Source organism: Drosophila sulfurigaster, chromosome 3, assembly GCF_023558435.1.
Source record: "Drosophila sulfurigaster albostrigata strain 15112-1811.04 chromosome 3, ASM2355843v2, whole genome shotgun sequence".
NCBI classification, from domain to species: domain Eukaryota; kingdom Metazoa; phylum Arthropoda; class Insecta; order Diptera; family Drosophilidae; genus Drosophila; species Drosophila sulfurigaster.
In genome coordinates this window covers 30,621,026-30,638,011 of record NC_084883.1, presented here as the reverse complement: position 1 = coordinate 30,638,011, position 16,986 = coordinate 30,621,026, and the positions used below count along the sequence as shown (strand labels likewise).

Here is a 16,986-nt window from a genome sequence, read left to right as displayed (position 1 = left end):
GATTAGCTTGCTATCAGGCAAACGAAGGCAGGGCAACATGATGCGGCCGATGATTAATGGACAATCTCTGCCGGCGGCAGGTGTCCAAATAGACTCAAAGTTGAAACAACACAACAGCAACGGCAACAATAACAACAACAACAAAAATTGGAGGCGCATTTGGCATAAATCAGACGCCCAATTGAGTTTTCAGAGTAGCAGCCACAGCAGCGAGTTTATTTTGATTTAATTTTCACGCTGGAATTCTCAAATCTTTTGGGGTGCAGCAGCTGCTGCACAATTTCAGAGTGGCCAGCGCATAAATAAAAATGTCAATGATACTGCAGATCAGCAGTAGAAGGGAGCGAGGGGATGTGGAAGTTTGTTCTAAATTCCAGGCGGCAACTAAAACATTTGGGTAAATTATGAGCATTGAAACGTTGGCGTTACCTTTTGCGCTAATTGGGCTAAGCTAATTGGAAGTTGACTGCACACACAAACACATAAACAAACAAATAGCTGCCGTTATTTTGCATCAGGTGAGCGGTATATTTTTTAACCAGCCCTAAGACAAGAGGACAATGTGACCAACGGAAGCAAGGGTAAAGTGTGGGGGAGAGGAACTGGGGCTGGTTCTAGACTTGACAGGGTTGCCACTGTCATTGCACTCAAATCAAATTAGCGAGCATGCCAACGAACTTGATGGAAATGACAAAAGGGAGGCAACAACTGTGCTCCAACTCCAACTTCGTTGATTTCGTTTGTCAGTTGTTGTTTGTTAACTTTTCACGCCCGTCGCGCTGTTGCGCTGTGAAGCGTTAACCGATTTCCGGTCGGTTTTCCCCAGATGATAAAATTCACTTTAAATAAATATTATACAATGCCATAATATTGTAATACTAAACTGTAAATAAAGCGAAATTGAGCTCAGGACATGTTGTGATCATTGTAATTACGATTGTATGTGACCAACTGTGTTTACAAAATACAAGACAACGATATCAAAACGGCCTTTAAAGCTCTGACTAACACTCGCTCATGTGCATATGTAGTGTATGTGTGTGTTAGCACACAGACAATGCGTGCATTCAATTGTATTGCATATGTATGCGACTCGTCTCGTCTGTCTGTTGATTTTGTTTATCACGCAGTTATAACAACCATAAATGATGCGGCCAATGCTTCTGAGCAATGCTTTCATTGTTGTTGCTGTTATTATTATTATTATCGTTCCTTCTACTTTCCGTTTTGCAGCACTAAACTGAATTTCAGCTCAATTAAATATCATGGCGAGAGCAATTAAAAAGCGCAAAATATGCGAATGAATGTGAAATAGACGACGAGACGCTAAACGTTCAAACACACAGATGGAAATACATGTGCCTATGTGTTCCAGCTACAGTTGGAAAGCCACTGGCCAGCGCAATTCAAACAGATTGTAGACTGTTTGTGTTGACAGGATACGTTTGGAGGAAGGGGAAAAGGGGCAGCCAGTGTGACGAAACGGAAGTACGCCAGAGAACGCGAGAGTGAGAGCGAGAGGGCAAACGTCAAAAACAAAACAAGCTAAAGCGGTAGAAGCAAGTGGGCTCGCCGTTAAATACCCGTTATTTGTATCTTAGTTATTATTATTATTATTAATTTTTGAGGAATGTATTTTGTTATCAGTAAAAAAAATAGATTATTTTCCATTATAATTTATTTAAGATAATTAACTTCAAATTATGTTTAAGAAAAACCATTAAAAATCATCAATAGATAATTGTCAGCAAATTTAAGATGTGACATACAATAAGAATGCCCTGCTACACGTTTTGCGCAGCGGGTATAAAAACATCAAGTAAAAACCGAAAACAAAACAGCAAACGACCGACGAAAGGGGATGCAAAAAGATGCAATTTTTGCATGCAGTTCTACTGCTTCAAAACAAAAGAAGAAGCAGCCAAAGAATAAGAAGAAGGTGTGGGTGTGTTTGTTTGCATGTGTGTGTGACTGAGTGAGAGAGTGTGACGACGGTTAAAAGCTGATGTGTATGGATTACTCACCATTTAGGTCCTTGGTTAATTGCGAGCGCGTCGACATTTTGGCTGGCCCAAAAAAACTTCTGTTGTTATTATTGTTGTTTTGTGGCGAAAGTAGTAACGAGTGAAAATGAAGTCAAACAGGAATAACCAGCAGCTTCTTCTCGTTGTTTTTGTTGTTGTTATTGTTGTATGCAAGCAAAGGGCGCAAGCAATTTGGCCTCTGTCGATACAGTTTGAATCCTGACACGCCTCGCTTAAAACTGGATTTCGAGGCTCGCATCCCGAGTATGAAGAAGAAGCAGATGAACAGGAAAAGCCTTTAATTGTTGCTCAGACATTTCGCTTTTCACATAGTTTACACAGACGCACAATTTTCTTTTTGATTTTTTTTTTCGTTTTAATACACACACTCACACACACACGCACACACTTGAATAGACTTTTCACGGTTTTCCACCCTCGTCGGGGGATCGGCGGAGGATAAAAACTCGAATCTCGTTTGAGTGTTTTTGGCTGTTTATTAATTAATAAATGAAATACTTATATGCTTATTTAACACTTGTAAAACTTTCTTATTTAATTTCGATTGGATTTTGATTATTTGCTTTGCAATTCTTTCAATTTCGTTTGGCGTTTTTCTTTTCGTTTCCCCAATTTTTTTTGCCGCATTCGCGTTTAATTTTTTGTTGAACACTTGTGGTGAAGAAGCAAAACTGATTGTGGCGCTCGCTTGATCAATTGACTTAATGCGCGCCCGCTCAGAATATATATTTTTTGATTTTATTGACTAAGTATTATTTCGCAGTGCTTTGCAAAAAATGAATTGTGCTTAAGAATAATATAAAAAATTTCAGCGCTGGCACCGCGAACACAGCACTCACGACGAATGAAAAGCGTTTGGTCGACTGAACAATGTGACCAAGGCAGGTTAGCTCAGTAACACCTTAAGTGGGGTATGCGAAAATACTACACAGCTGAGAAGCAAAGACGTCGAGGGCAGTTTTGTAAACAATTATACACTATTTAATAAATAAATTGAATGTATATTAACTACAAATGACCAATTAGCGAATAACTTTTTCTACAATTTCATACAATTGCAGCAGCCCTAAGCATGCAGTGCTGGCAAAGTTACAAACCGCAGCACTTTGCAGCACTAAACGAGCTGTGAATGGCGGTATAACTGAACGCCCAGAAGAAGAAGCACACAATATCAGTTTGGCCCACAGAACGTTTGGAGCGCTAAAATGGCAAACGTGCGCTGTTTGCAAAAAGCATTACGTTTACAAAAGTTCGTCCTGCCAATCAGTAAGTAAAGCATGCATAAAATCCCAATTGTTATCACACCTCAGTGACGAGTTTAACGCGCGTTTCGCAATTCGCCCATTACGTGATTACGAGCCGTGTACGAAGAAGAACATTCAAAGCGAACCATAAAAGAAAACAGCTGTTTCTGTTTCCTCGCTTGCTACGTCAGGGGGGAATGAATGAAAACGAAAAAGGAAAAAAAATTGATGCCGGTTCGTCAATTTTAGAATTTTGCTGTTCAAATCAATTAAAATAAAAAGTGTTTATAAATTAAACTCGCAACTAAAATGGCAGACGCGCAAAATCTGCTCAAGCTGATCAAACAACTGCTGCTGGAGCGCGCCTACGATGGCGTTAAAATGCTCTTCCAAAGTCCCGTTGAGGCAGCCAAAAACTTGCCACTAATGCCACACATTGCGCTGGAGTTGTACAACGATGTGTGTGCTCCGCAACTTAATGATGCGACAAATGTGGAAAATGCGCCGCTCTTCGACTGCTTGAATGAGCTGCTCAAAATCGTGGCCGAGTTTGCGCCGCTAGAGGAATTCATGCTGGAGCTCATGGAGAAGATTGAGGAGAGCTCCAGCATAGCCATCTTCTCGGCCTATTTACGTGCGTTGCAAGTGGTATTGTTGCGTCAGGGCAACAACAAGCCGCAGGCCATCGAATGGTGTCTCGCTTCAGTGGTGACGCGCGTGCGGCAGCTGCAATTGCCGGAATATCTTCGCGAAGGTTACGACGAGCAGCAGGCAGAGCTGCTGGAGCAGGAACAGCAAATTGAGCAGCTACTGGCCCATCACATTACCATCGATCTGTGCTACGAGCCGCTGCTAAGCCAGCTACAAGAGGAGCAACATTTTAAGGGCATATTTCGTGACTGCAGCTTGAATAGACGCAACGTTTTCATTTGCACGCTGATGCAGCTGCTCGACAAGCCGCTGGCGCTGCTCGAGCTGGGCAATGCACCACAACGACAACTGCATCCAGCAACACGACGTTTGGCGGCCCCAGAACATCGTCAGCCGGCGCAGACCCAACGTAACTATTTGCTAGCCCGCCAGAAAGCTGGACGGGCACAGAGCTATGTGCAGCAGGTGGTGACGAGCTTGACACGCAACATTTGCCGTCTACTGGGCGATCCCTACTGCCTGCTCTCGCTGGTGGAGCAGCGCACACGCTGGAAACGTCGCCTGAATGCCAGTAAGGGCGTCTACGAGATGAGCAGCCACAATCTGTTCCTGGTGGATGAGAAGCTGCCGCTGCCCGCGTTGGGTATGTTCTATCATGCGCTGTTCGTGGGTCAACTGCTGCCTGCCACCGCGCCCAAGATTTATGCCCCATTGCATCTGTTTGAGGCATCGCTCTACCTGGCAGCTGTGCTTCTCGAGCAACCGGAGCCGGCGATGCAGCATTGCGGATTGCGTTTGAGCGATTGCATGCTGAGCATACAGTTAGAACCGCTGCCACAGAGCACACTGGATCTGGAGGTGCACAAGCGTTATTGCGAGGCTGTTTGCAAGATTACCGGTTACTCGCCACAGGAGGCACTGCGTCAGACGGCGCTGCAGGCGCTGCATCACTATATACTCGCTTTTGAGGACTGTGCCAAGTATTTCATACTCAGAAATCTGCTGGCCACGCTGCAGCATGACGGCATCTTGGGTTACTTGACGGGCATTTACAAGGATCTGGTTGCAGCTGCGCTTAAACAACAAGAGCAGCCACTTCATGAGGTCTACTGCGGCGCCAAGTTTCGCTCGCTGCTGCTGCAGTGCGTCTGTGTGCTGCCCGAGGATGTCAAGTCGGATCTACTGCTGCATTCGGATAGCTTATCGAATTCGCTCAACTTCTTGCGTTTCCTCGCGCTGGGCGACCTTAAAAATCGCACTGGATTTTGGGATGTACGCGACGAGATCGAGCAGCGACTGCTGCAGCCGCTGGGCACCGCTTTGAACTTTTCGTTGGCCCATTACAGAGCGTATAGGGAGCGTGTGAAGAACGGACAAAGCGCTTCCGATGATGAGTTGATGCAGAAGCAGCTCAACATGCTCGCTGTCAACATCAGCAACAGCGGGATGGCGGGCGAAGGCGATGGAACACTGCCAGACATTGGACGCGAGGAGAAGCTTGAGGTGCTGGCGGGCTCCATAACGGGACTTGAGACGCTGCGTGTGCTTTATGCGCGTGCTTGCGAGATTCTGGAGCAGAGCGACCCAAAGCGCAAATACTTGGCGTGCAAGTCTGTGGCCATGGAGACGGAGCAATAAGTGGATGTTCAGCTGAGAATGTATGCGGAAAACGAAGCTGGAACTAGAAAAGAAAGCAATTTTGGAGGACGGAATTTTGGCTGAATGAAATTTACAAATAGACCCAAAAGTTAAGCGGGAACTGTAGTTGCATCTGGTTGTAAAAATGGACCATTGATTGGAAATGATTGTTGAAGTGGAGATTGTGATGAAACTTATGCAGAAAGATGAAGTGGAATTGGAAGAGGAACTAACAATGACAATGGCGAAAGGAAAGCAACCGAAACTTCAAATAGCTCTATAAGTTAAAAGGCAGCCGAATATTTGAAATGCAAGTGAAAGAAAATTGAACTGAAATTGCAATGCAAGAAACAGGAAATAAAGCAAGTAACTGAAGCTGGCAATAGCTCTAAACAACTACTGATGCAACTAACTAAAGAACAACTGAAGCCTCTCCTCTAATGAATAATAAATGCGGAAGCAGCTCCTAATTCTAATCCTCAAACAGATGTTTTATGTGTATAACGAAAGCGAAATGAAAACAACTATTTTTTATGACAAATTTCTTGTTTGTTGTGGCTTTGCATTTGGAATTAGTTTAATAATATGGTTTTGGGATTTCGGTTTCATTTTCATCTTCAGAGCAGGTGTTAATTGTCCAACAAGCAGCCAGCTCTGATCTGATCTTGGCTCCTAGCCAGCTTAATGATGCTAATTAATTGCGCAGCGGCGTCTGAAAAGCTGAATCTCTGAGCCAACACCTTTGTTGTTGCCTTTGACAACCTTCAGCTGCAATTAGCTGTGCCAAATTGTGGTGGGGGGGGGGGGTAATCCCCCTTTGCCAATACTGCTGCTTGCGGAATGCAAATGTTGTGCAGCTATTTTCATTATTTTGCCCACTTTGAATGCGCATTAAAAATAAAAACTTAATTGCAGTTGACTTTGGCATGCAAATGCATCCAAACTCTAAACTCTCTCAGCTCATTTCGTTGTTTACAATCAACACTGCAGCTCGATTATGAATTCTAGAAGCATATTGGAAATCAGTTACAAGTTGATTTTAAATTGTAAGATCCCCTTCACTTTAAAGTGATTCATTTTAACAAGCAAAAATCCCAGATGTTTTTATCGTTGTCCAAAGGCCAAAAAAAGAAAACGTGTCAACAATATTTTTTAATTTAATTGCCTAACTAAATGTAACTTAATTGTCATTCATTATAACAGGCAAATTTGACAAAATAGCATCTTTATTATTTGCAAAGCGCGTGTTGTATCAACACCTCTTGGTGGGTCAGCTTTGTATTATTTAGCACATTATAATGAATCATAAGTATAGTTAAAGTAATTGCTTTAAAGTTCACAACAAAGTTCTCGCGCACTTTAATTGCTTTCATCTCCAACCAAATCGTGTGCCAAAAGCCTTCAACCTGGTGTCAATTATTCATTCTAGAAGCACATGGAATTTCAAATTTAAATATTAAACAAATTGCGTCATAATTTCATAAATTGCTTTCAACATCATTACAAGTTTTTTTTGGCCATTGACTATTGTCTTATCTCCAAGATATATTCAAGCTGGGAATTTATGCAAATTTACTTCTTAATTACAAAATATTTATCTGCCGATTATAAAGCTCATTAAAGAACATTCAGTTTTTTTTTATCTTACTGCGCAAAAAATATTCTAATTAAAATCAGAGTTCAAATATGTATTGAGATAGCACAATTCTATTTATTGTAAATTGTTGCTTAATAATTTGATGTATTAAAGCAATTGGAACTTGGACCCAACTGTAATTTCCGAAAGCACATTAAAAAGAAGCACATCAACTTCTGTTCGATAGCATAAACTTTCATGTATTTAAATTGATTCTAACATATCTGCAAATAATAAAGAAACAATCATAAAATGGAATTGGAAATACTAAATGTTGACAAGAAAATTGTTTTGAAATGCATTTCAACTGCACTTTACGTTTAGTTCAGACGAAGTTAACAACATGAGGTCAACTATGCACATTGAGAGCTCATTAAAATTAATCACATATAATATTTACTGTACAAAAAGTAGTTCAAAGATAACTACAAACTAAGACAGTTAATTTTACAGCTCGGACTAGAAGTGTAATAAAATACGTTACAAAATTGATCATTAAATTAACTGGCTGACTGAACTTATTTCTTGCAGATGCGCAGGCCAGCCGTCTAAGCTCCAGCGTCGCCTCCAGCAGCAGCAGCAATAATCACAACAACACACTCAAGCACGCACAGTCCACAACATGGACAACTTTAACCCGCAGTTACACCAAAGATAGCGATAAGCTGGAGGATTTCCGGGCACGCGAGGAGCAACGTGAGCGGGAACGCGATGCTGCCGAACAAAAGACACAAACAGAGGCTAGTGGTGGAGGAGGAACAGGAGGAGGATCGGCAGAGCAAAGCCAGCAAAGCGAACAGCAGTCTGAGAAACAAGCCAAAGTTGACGCAATACGTCGCAAGATCCTGGATGCAGCCATGGAGCATGTGCCGCAGCATGGCTGGACCAAGCAGGCCATTGTCCTGGGCGCCGAGTCCAGCGGTTATCCCAGTGTCGTCCATGGCATGTTTCCTGAAGGCGGCTTTGCGCTAGTCTCCCACTTCAATGGAAAGTGCAACGCGCAGCTGGTGGAGTATCTACAGCACAAGACCGACAATGGGCAGAAAGAGGTAGCAGATCCTTTGGGTTTTCTGGTGCAAGCGGTGCGGCGACGTTTCGAAATGATTGTGCCGTACAAGAAACAGTGGCCTCAGGCAATGGCGCTGATTGCACAGCCCCAACATGCGTCAACAGCGCTGGCGCAAGTGCTAACGCTGGTCGATGACATTTGCTACTATTCTGGTGATCGCTCCGTGGACGTAAGTTGAATCCTTTAGAGTGTCGACTTCTTGTAATCTAAGCATATTATTGCACACAGTTCGGTTGGTATACGCGACGCATTGGACTCGCGACGATTATGAAGATGACGGAGCTTTATCTGCTGCAGGACACGTCACCAAAACATGTCCAAACCTGGGAGTTCCTTAAGAATCGCATGGATGAGGCTGTTCAACTGCAAATGACTTTGGCGCAGACCGACGGCGTCACACAAAAAAGTGCAACGTTCCTTCAACTCGGCCTTCATAACTGTAAGCTAAGATAATGTACATAATTAAACTGAATTAATCAAATTCTAATCTCACATTTGCAGGCACGGAATATTTTGGGTCTGGGCTACAACCGCGATTAGTAACATCAACAACAGCACCCGCCACAGCGTCTGTGTGTGTTATGTATAAACAAATATATATATACAAAGATTTACACTAACAAAAAAAAAACAACCTTATAACTATACTATGTATTTTCATATATTGTTTTTTAAAGGTGGTTAGCTACGTTTATGCGGTGATTTTGTTGTTTTAGTGTTGAGTAGTGTTCACATATTTAGCGATCGTCCTCGCGCTGTTATTACCTATCGGTTTTCTATCGATTTATTTATTGCACAGTAGCCATCTTGTATTGTTGGCGGCAAATTTGAAGCTATTTTAAAGGAGTGCAGCACTTAAGTTTACTTTGTTAAAGGTTAACAGTTGTTGTTTTATTTTATTTCTAACATGCAACTAATCACAATGTTTGTCGCATTAACGTAGCTAGCTGCTGCATTCTTATTGGAATGTGATATTGCTACAATTATGAAATCAGTCCATACCTGATATTTTTAGTTGGTGCACTTATTGTATGTTCGATTAAATGTTGTTTGAACCAATGACAATTAACAAACGACTTTCGATTAATTTGTTTTATTTGTTCTTTTGCATAACACAACTATGAAACGTGCAGTCATTACCCAATTGAATTAATTAGGTCGTCAAACATATGGCGACACATGTGATCTGGTTGTTGGCAATGGACGGGAACGTGATTTTGTTGTCAACGTCTCACTGCTATCTGCAACGAAGTCACGTGGTGACCATGTCCATCTGCTAGCATCTGTGCTGGTCTCCCTGTAGAGAACTGGAATATTTTTCTCATCCAGTTGAAATTTTACTCTGGGCTGTAAGCGTATTTCTTTTGGCTTTCGAGCTTTACGCTTTGGATTTTTTGCATTGTGTTTGGCAGCCACCACATGGTCATAGAGGTCCGAAATGCCTCTGCATATTTGACTCTCCACATGCGTCACAGCTTTCTGATGTCGTCGGCCATAACGATGCCGCCTTCCGTCCCCTCGGCCCGGCGAGTCGCAACGATCCGAAACCTGCCGCACTGGGCAGAGTGGACATGCATAGGGAATGGGCTCACAAGTGGTCCATGCCATGCGGCAGCAGTGTTGGCACATTTCTGAGCTCTGTTATATCAAAACTACAAAGTATGTTTATTCTAGAGAATTTCCAAACAATTTTGTTATGGGGCTTTTGAATTTTGAAAACATACAAGTCAAGATAGCTACTAAGATCTGATTTTAAGTTTAGAGTATTATTACTCACATTCAAGAATATTATTCGATTACCATTAAAATTACTAATATTATTACAAAAAATATGTATTTAATAATGTTTTATTGGCGCTGGCAATAGGAAATATTAAAATTCAACAACTAAACCTGGACAATAGTCAAAAGTGTAGTAAGTTGTTAAAAATTCTACGTCTATTTAGTTTTTCATGTTTTAAATGCTTACATATAATATTTAAAAGCTATTTAGCTTTGTTAAGTGGGTTTTGTTAAAATAAAAAGGATCTGAATACATACAAAAAAGGAGACTAATCACAAATCCAACTATTTACTTAAAATGTATTGCACTGTAAACAATTAAAAGACCTGAATAAATCCGAGCTAGTGTAAGGGTTGTAAATAGTTCGGATCATTGGGCGCTTGCTTTTCCAATTGGCTAAAAATAAGAAGTACAAATTAAATTAAAATTATTAAATTGAGAAAACACTTGCCAGTGCTCTGGGGAATTAAGTTGTTGCAGCAGCCGTTGTGGTACTTCCTTGGTAGCCAAAAGCATGACTCCGAGGCGCTGCATAAGATCAGAAAATGTGGGCCGATTAGCGGGTATGGAGCACCAGCAGCTTTCCATCAAAGCGAACAAGTCATCCGAGCAACCGTCGGGTCGCTTCATGCGTACACCTTGACGCAACAGTTGCAGCAAATCTCTGGGCGATATTGAGGGATACGGCATGCCGCCCAGCGTTATGATTTCATAGAGAAGCACGCCAAATGACCAGCTAAAAGTAGAATTAATAAATACGTTTAATTAAAAACTACTGAAATTGTTTACTCACACGTCACTCTGGCTAGTGTAGACCTGATGAGTGAGAGATTCCAAGGCAAGCCATTTGATGGGCAGCTTGCCGCTGCCACCGGACTTTCGATACACATTTTCATGGTACACATCACGACTGAGTCTGAAGACAAAATAAACTGTTTGATTTTCCAAAATTGACTGTCCAACATATTACCCAAAATCCGCAATCTTAATGGTGCGATCCAGTGAGATGAGGACATTACGCGCTGCCAAATCTCGATGCACAATCTTATTTTGCGCCAGAAAATCCTAAAACAAACCACTCAGTTAGCTTTGTAAAAGATTTGTGAGCTCTATATTCACCATTCCAACAGCCACCTGTTGGGCAATGTCCAGCAGATCAGCATATTTCAAAGGTTCCCGCTTAGTTGTCAACTGCGAGTCCATTGCCGTGGGCTGAAAGTATTCTTGATTCTCAAAGCTAACAATGCATTTCTTAAAAGGCTTTGGTTGCTGCTTAGTGGTGCGCTTCAGATTCATTGGAGGCGCTGCCGGTGGATTGGCATCAATGTTTTCAATGTCTTGTAGTCCATAGGACTTGTTGTCGGCAGCAAAAACGCAACCCTTTCCAACACGATAAGTATCAATTGTCGAAAGATCTGACTCGGTTTCCTCCTCCAATGTGGACAGCACAGAGCTGTTAATCTCCTCGATGCGTGTGTCGTACTCCAGCAGCCGTTCAAAAGGCTTGTTATCTGATGTTGTACGTTTACTCTGAAAACAGAGCTCCTGACGAAATTTCCATTCGTCGCTGCAAACAAAATTGTAGTTTAGATTACGAATAAGTTAGCTAGTTTAACCTACCGCAAGAAACTCTGTAGGCTGCCCAATCCGCAGTATTCAATGAGCAGCATCATGCGTTTGCTACACCTGGTCGAGTAGCCAACAATGCCTACAATATTTGGATGCCGTCCCACAGCCTTGAGCATTTGTATTTCGCAGCGGAAAGCCTCCACATCCTCCTCATTGGGTTGATCTACAAGAATAAGATTTTAGCTAGAAATTTATAATTACTTCGTTGTTCACCTTTGAGTAGCTTGACGGCCACCTGACGCTGTTTGTAAACGCCGCGTCGCACCAGTCCAAAGGCGCCTTCACCGAGCACATCCTGCAGGAGCACAGCATGTGGCTCCACCTCGAGATCATCATCCAGCTCAAAGTTATCCTCTACAGCAAGCGTGGCCAATGTCAGGTGAAAATCAGTGGACTGATTGGGCGCCGTCTTCAACTCCTCGTCCTCCAAATGCCGATTGTGGCGACAACTTCTCATGGAGAAGAGTCCAAAGATGCAGCAAATGGACAAAATGGGTGAAAAGATCATCAGTTTGACCATGGTGCTCACTATGCAGTAAAAGGATGTGAGTCAAAGATTCAAGCTGGCAGAAAAGGTGAGTTACCTTTTATCCAGGGTTTCAGCGGCAGCTTGGTGAGCATGCGCATGGTGGCATTATTGCCACCTTTCGTGTGTGCCATAAGATGCACCTCGAAACTGCTGCCTAGTATGGTTATATTGGGGATGTAGTAATGACTCGCCGTGCGTTCCACGTAAAATTGCGACTGATTGCCATCCTTGTGCAGATCGAGCACATACAGCGTATAGTTGTCCGGCAGATACTTGGGAAATTCCCAGCTCACATTCAGAGCCAGCACATCACGCTCGAAATGCGATTGCAAAACGGTCAAATTGCTTGGCTTGAGAGGCTCTAAAAAGACAGTAAACTTAAAAGTTATGGTGATAATTTAAAGTGCCTTATGACTGACCGCATATAGTGTAGTTGTAGTTATACCAATCCAAGCAGTTGGGTGCATTGAGCACAAGCCAACGCACCTCACTCTCTAGATGATTCTTGTCGTTGACGGTGCGCACGCCAACCTGGAACTGCTCGCCAAACGTCATGTTGGACACGGTGTAAACATAGGGTTGACTTGGCTGTAAATGGAGATTGTTGTGAGAAATCAAGTGCAATTAAATATATTCTGCAAGCTTACATCTCGGAAGTGCACCGGCATAGGAGCTCCTAGACTGGGGCTATCCATGGAATAGTGAATTATGTCAAACAGGCAATTGCGGTCTGTGAAAATTCAAAACAAGACAAGTCAATTACTAAATAAACATAAATAAGATATACCATAAGATGACACTTTCTGTCTGTGAATACCATAATACCAATGTACTCTATACTAATAAAGAAGCTACCTTCTTCAACATGTAGCATACTTTTCCGGTAGGGTGTATAATGAAAACACTACTTACCCACCGATGACTGCCATTCAACATCGGCGGCAATTCGTTGCCAATTTGTGGGGTCTTGGTAATAGCGACGCAACAGCACCTCTCCCATGGCACTTGGCTGATATCCACGTCGCAAGGTGGAAAAGCTCTCATCGTTGGCTATATTCGAATAGCCGCCATCAAGTTCCATGGACAGGGCGGTTATCGAGTACTCGGTATTGTCCTCCAAGTCAGGTATGGTGAAGAAGCTGTTATCTGACTAGATTGGGCAAACTTCATTTTTAACTATTTTAGTACAAATTTTATTTTGAACCCACCAGATAATGCAGCCGCTTCGTATCAGGATTACTTTTCTCATGTATCTTAATCATAAACATGGCGTCCTTTTGACTGGAATTTTTGACTTGCTCACGGTCATGTTGCACCCAATTAATGCGAAATGAGAGCGTAGACTCGGTGCGACAAACCAGCATTAAAAGGAAATTATCCTGCACTTTGTGTAGCGCTATATTTGTTGTATCGTTTGCATTTTGACAGTAATCAAAGCAGTCTCTAAAATTCTAATTGCAAGACAAAGGAAATTTAAATGGCGAAGTTTTTGCGATACCAGGGCTGAAGTACACATACCTTTGCAATATTGTTTTCCAGGCAGTGCTTGGAGCAGGCGGCCGCATTGAGAAGTGCCTTGTCTTCTTGGAGCCGCTCATTTTCATTGTGACCCACAAATAAACCAAGCAATAGCGCATACTTAGCGTACAAAATCAACATATTGTTGTTTTTCGTTTTCTTTTTATTTGATCGTTGGAGTTTAATGCGGCACCTTATTGCACCCCTACTCAGCAATGCACACTGTTTTGCCAATTGGAAAGTGCTCGAGAGTTCTCTCCCACACTCTCTTTCTCTCGTGCTCTCCCTGTCTAACTTGTATGGGCAGCGCTTCGCGTAAGTCGACTGTAGGCAACGGCAGAAGCACGCGAACTAAAGTCGAAGCGAGAAGCAGCGATTAACGAACAGGAAGAATTGCTGCAGACCGAAAATCCAAATTTGATTTTCATTTTTGCTTTTTGTTTTGTTTCATTTGTAATGCAAAAATTGGATATGCATGTGTGCGTGTTTGGTGTTCGGCGCCAATAAGTAAAACGATCTGCAGATAACGGACTAGATAATTTTTTTATATTTGGTTTGCTGTGCTCAAATACGAAAGAGTATTCGAGTTCTATCTTCGCTAGATATGTAGATAAATTAGAACTTGACTGCTTTTTCGAAATGGCTCAGCTTAAAATATTCACACAATGGCGAACTGCTTCTAGTTGAGAATTGAAGGGGAACACTTTGCCCAGAAACTCCATCATCATTGGCTGCTTGCGCACGCAATCGGAATATTCTTCTATCGAAATAAACAGATCCTTATCGAGATCGAATTTCGAAAATATCATTTCAACCATATCCTGAAAATATATGTATGTCTACTTAAATTTAATTATTTAGTATAGTAATAATTATTTACGCCACGCAGCTCGTGTAATTCATCCTCGTCGTCGCCGTCGAAAAACTTACTCACAAATCGAACAACTTGCTCGCGATCCAAGTAGCCTCGATCTGTGGTATCATAAATCTGCAATATTGTACATACATATGTATGTATGTAGGTTAGTTGCAATAGATTTCATTGTTATTGCGCACTTACGCTGAATACAAAATGCATGCGTTTCTCAAGATCTTTTGAGAAATAAATGGCAAACAAGCGAATGAAACTGGGCAGACTGCAATGACGATCTGAGGAGAACTTTGGATCCACACATTCCGGATCCTGGCTAATGCGTTGCACAATGCTTACATTAATATCACGATCCGAAACATGAAAGAACAGCTCCAATATATTGCCCAGTTGCACTCGCGTGATAAACTTGGAACGTGGTCCATTCTCCAGGGCAAACTTATGATAGATCATCGAGAGACAAAGCAGCTCGGTGTTTGTGAATGGCGATTCCAGACGAGTGATGATTGGCCCAAAAATATAGTTGAAGCGCGCATTTTCCATATAGTCTAGGGTAAGATCCAAATCCTTCATTTTCACTATTCAACACTTGAAAACTTAACTTAAAAAAAAAATCAAAATAGATTATGGCATAAGTTAAATCGAGAACTATAAGAAACAATTAAATATTTAATTGAAATTTCTGTAAAATATATTGAAAAACTTAGAAAATGTAACTAGTTCATTGCTGAAACAATATTATTTTTTAGAATTATCATTTTCTACAATTCAAATCTTTGTCTGCTTCATGTAGAAAATTGCACAAGTAAATATTAAAAAAAAATTGTAAAAGAATGAAGTTTTAGGTAAAATAAGATAAATCTGAAATATTATACATAGTATATAGATATTTTTATCGAATAGTTAATTTAAAAAATTTTAATAACAAATAATTAAAAATAAATTTAAAATTGATTATTAAATTTGCTTTATAAAATGACATGAAAACGTAACAGATTTCCAGGCTTCTTTCCATTTTATTTATTTTGAAAATATATATGTACATACATATCTAATATTTAAAAATCCCCACTAGTCTTATTTTCTACTATTACTTATATAACGCTTTTCCACAATTCTACAATCAATTGGATTTTAATGTGTGTGCAAATTGCAGCACAGCCCAACGACATCAAGATCATTTTTGGATGGAAATACTGTGCCTAGGAACTCTAATAGTTCCGGTTGTTTGCGCACAGTGTCACAATACTCTTCGAACGAGATGAGCAGGTCCTTGTCCTTATCGAATTTTTGAAATAGCAACTCAAGCATATCCTGTGAAAAAAAAACTATAATCAATGAACAAAAAGAATGCAAAAGTATATATTTTACAGCTCGCATTTCAAAAATCTCGTCCTCATCGTCGCCTGTGAAAAATGCGTCTATATAGCGCATCACAGTCTCACGGTTCATGAAACCGTATCCATCTTCATCATAGACCTGATCGAAAACCATGTTAAAATTTGTGTGCATCAATGGAGGATTTACTTACGCTAAAAACAAATCGCATGCGCCTATCGAGATCGTTAGAGAAGTAGATGGCGAGCATCTTTATAAAACTGTTCAGAGTGCAATGACGATCTGGATGAAACTTTGGATCCACACAGTTCGGATCGTCGCTAATAGTTTTCACAATACGATGATTAATCCGAGGATCTGTTATCTTGAACATCATGCGAATGAAACCGCTTAATTGTTGCACAGTCATATATCTCGTTCGAGGTCCCTCGCGTAGTACAAACTTGTGATAGATCATCGAAATGCAGAGCTTCTCGAGTGTTGAAAAGATCGAGGCTTCCATGCGCGCAACTGCTGTTCCATACACATAATTGAAGCGAGCATTTTCCATATAGTCAAGGGTCAGATCTAGATCCTTCATGATGCTGATTCCAAGCTTAACTTTCTCTCAAATCAACAATAGAAAACTATATTAAAGAACTTTTCACTTTTTAAAACAGCTTTATCACAAAAATTCTCCCAAATATAATAAATTGTAACGTAACCCTAAAAAAATTTGAAAACTATCTAGTTATTCCTATAGCCCTAAAGATTTTAAAAACTATATAATGCTATTTCTATTACGTATCCCAAACTAAACTAAAGTAGAACAATGCTTACAAAATTTCAATGCTAGAAACTTCAGAAGTACTTGGATCGAAAAAATTCTCCAAGGAAAATAAAACAAAGTTGGTTGGAAATGCATTTTCTTTATCTAATTATTTAATGTTTCCTTTGCTCGAATTATATTATTATTTTTAGTAAGCTAAAGCAAAGTTACAGGATATTACAGCGCTATACAACACAAATGGTACGGCGAACAGGGTATATACGGGG

The 16,986-nt window shown here is 41.0% G+C and overlaps 5 protein-coding genes across 5 annotated transcripts; 2 read left to right on the top strand and 3 right to left on the bottom strand.

The window, feature by feature from the left end:
* Positions 1–3,152: 3,152 nt before the first annotated feature.
* Positions 3,153–9,915, top strand: LOC133844611 (ubiquinone biosynthesis protein COQ9, mitochondrial). The gene is given in 5 exon segments (XM_062278686.1): positions 3,153–3,311; positions 7,746–8,452; positions 8,512–8,685; positions 8,687–8,722; positions 8,785–9,915. Coding segments are annotated over 5 exon segments (1,017 nt in total). The 5' UTR covers positions 3,153–3,250; the 3' UTR covers positions 8,824–9,915.
* LOC133844610 (uncharacterized) lies at positions 3,474–6,195 on the top strand. The gene has a single exon (XM_062278685.1). The coding sequence runs from the start codon at positions 3,599–3,601 to the stop codon at positions 5,576–5,578; it is 1,980 nt and encodes a 659-aa protein (XP_062134669.1). The 5' UTR covers positions 3,474–3,598; the 3' UTR covers positions 5,579–6,195.
* Positions 9,916–10,241: 326 nt separating the features above from the next.
* Positions 10,242–14,094, bottom strand: LOC133842389 (tyrosine-protein kinase receptor torso). Its single transcript, XM_062275457.1, has 13 exons — positions 13,743–14,094; positions 13,433–13,675; positions 13,137–13,374; positions 12,872–12,954; positions 12,644–12,812; positions 12,280–12,585; positions 11,909–12,223; positions 11,687–11,858; positions 11,186–11,633; positions 11,037–11,131; positions 10,860–10,982; positions 10,518–10,802; positions 10,242–10,462 (listed from the first exon to the last, which is right to left on the bottom strand). Exons 1-13 carry the CDS (start codon positions 13,881–13,883, stop codon positions 10,408–10,410), a joined length of 2,673 nt encoding a protein of 890 aa, XP_062131441.1. The 5' UTR covers positions 13,884–14,094; the 3' UTR covers positions 10,242–10,407.
* Positions 14,095–14,266: 172 nt separating this feature from the next.
* Positions 14,267–15,324, bottom strand: LOC133842390 (calaxin-like). The gene is made up of 3 exons (XM_062275459.1): positions 14,803–15,324; positions 14,623–14,730; positions 14,267–14,563 (listed from the first exon to the last, which is right to left on the bottom strand). The coding sequence occupies exons 1-3, from the start codon at positions 15,184–15,186 to the stop codon at positions 14,387–14,389; spliced, it is 669 nt and encodes a 222-aa protein (XP_062131443.1). The 5' UTR covers positions 15,187–15,324; the 3' UTR covers positions 14,267–14,386.
* Positions 15,325–15,609: 285 nt separating this feature from the next.
* LOC133841069 (calaxin-like) lies at positions 15,610–16,750 on the bottom strand. Its single transcript, XM_062273333.1, has 3 exons — positions 16,145–16,750; positions 15,985–16,092; positions 15,610–15,927 (listed from the first exon to the last, which is right to left on the bottom strand). The coding sequence occupies exons 1-3, from the start codon at positions 16,529–16,531 to the stop codon at positions 15,748–15,750; spliced, it is 675 nt and encodes a 224-aa protein (XP_062129317.1). The 5' UTR covers positions 16,532–16,750; the 3' UTR covers positions 15,610–15,747.
* Positions 16,751–16,986: the final 236 nt, after the last annotated feature.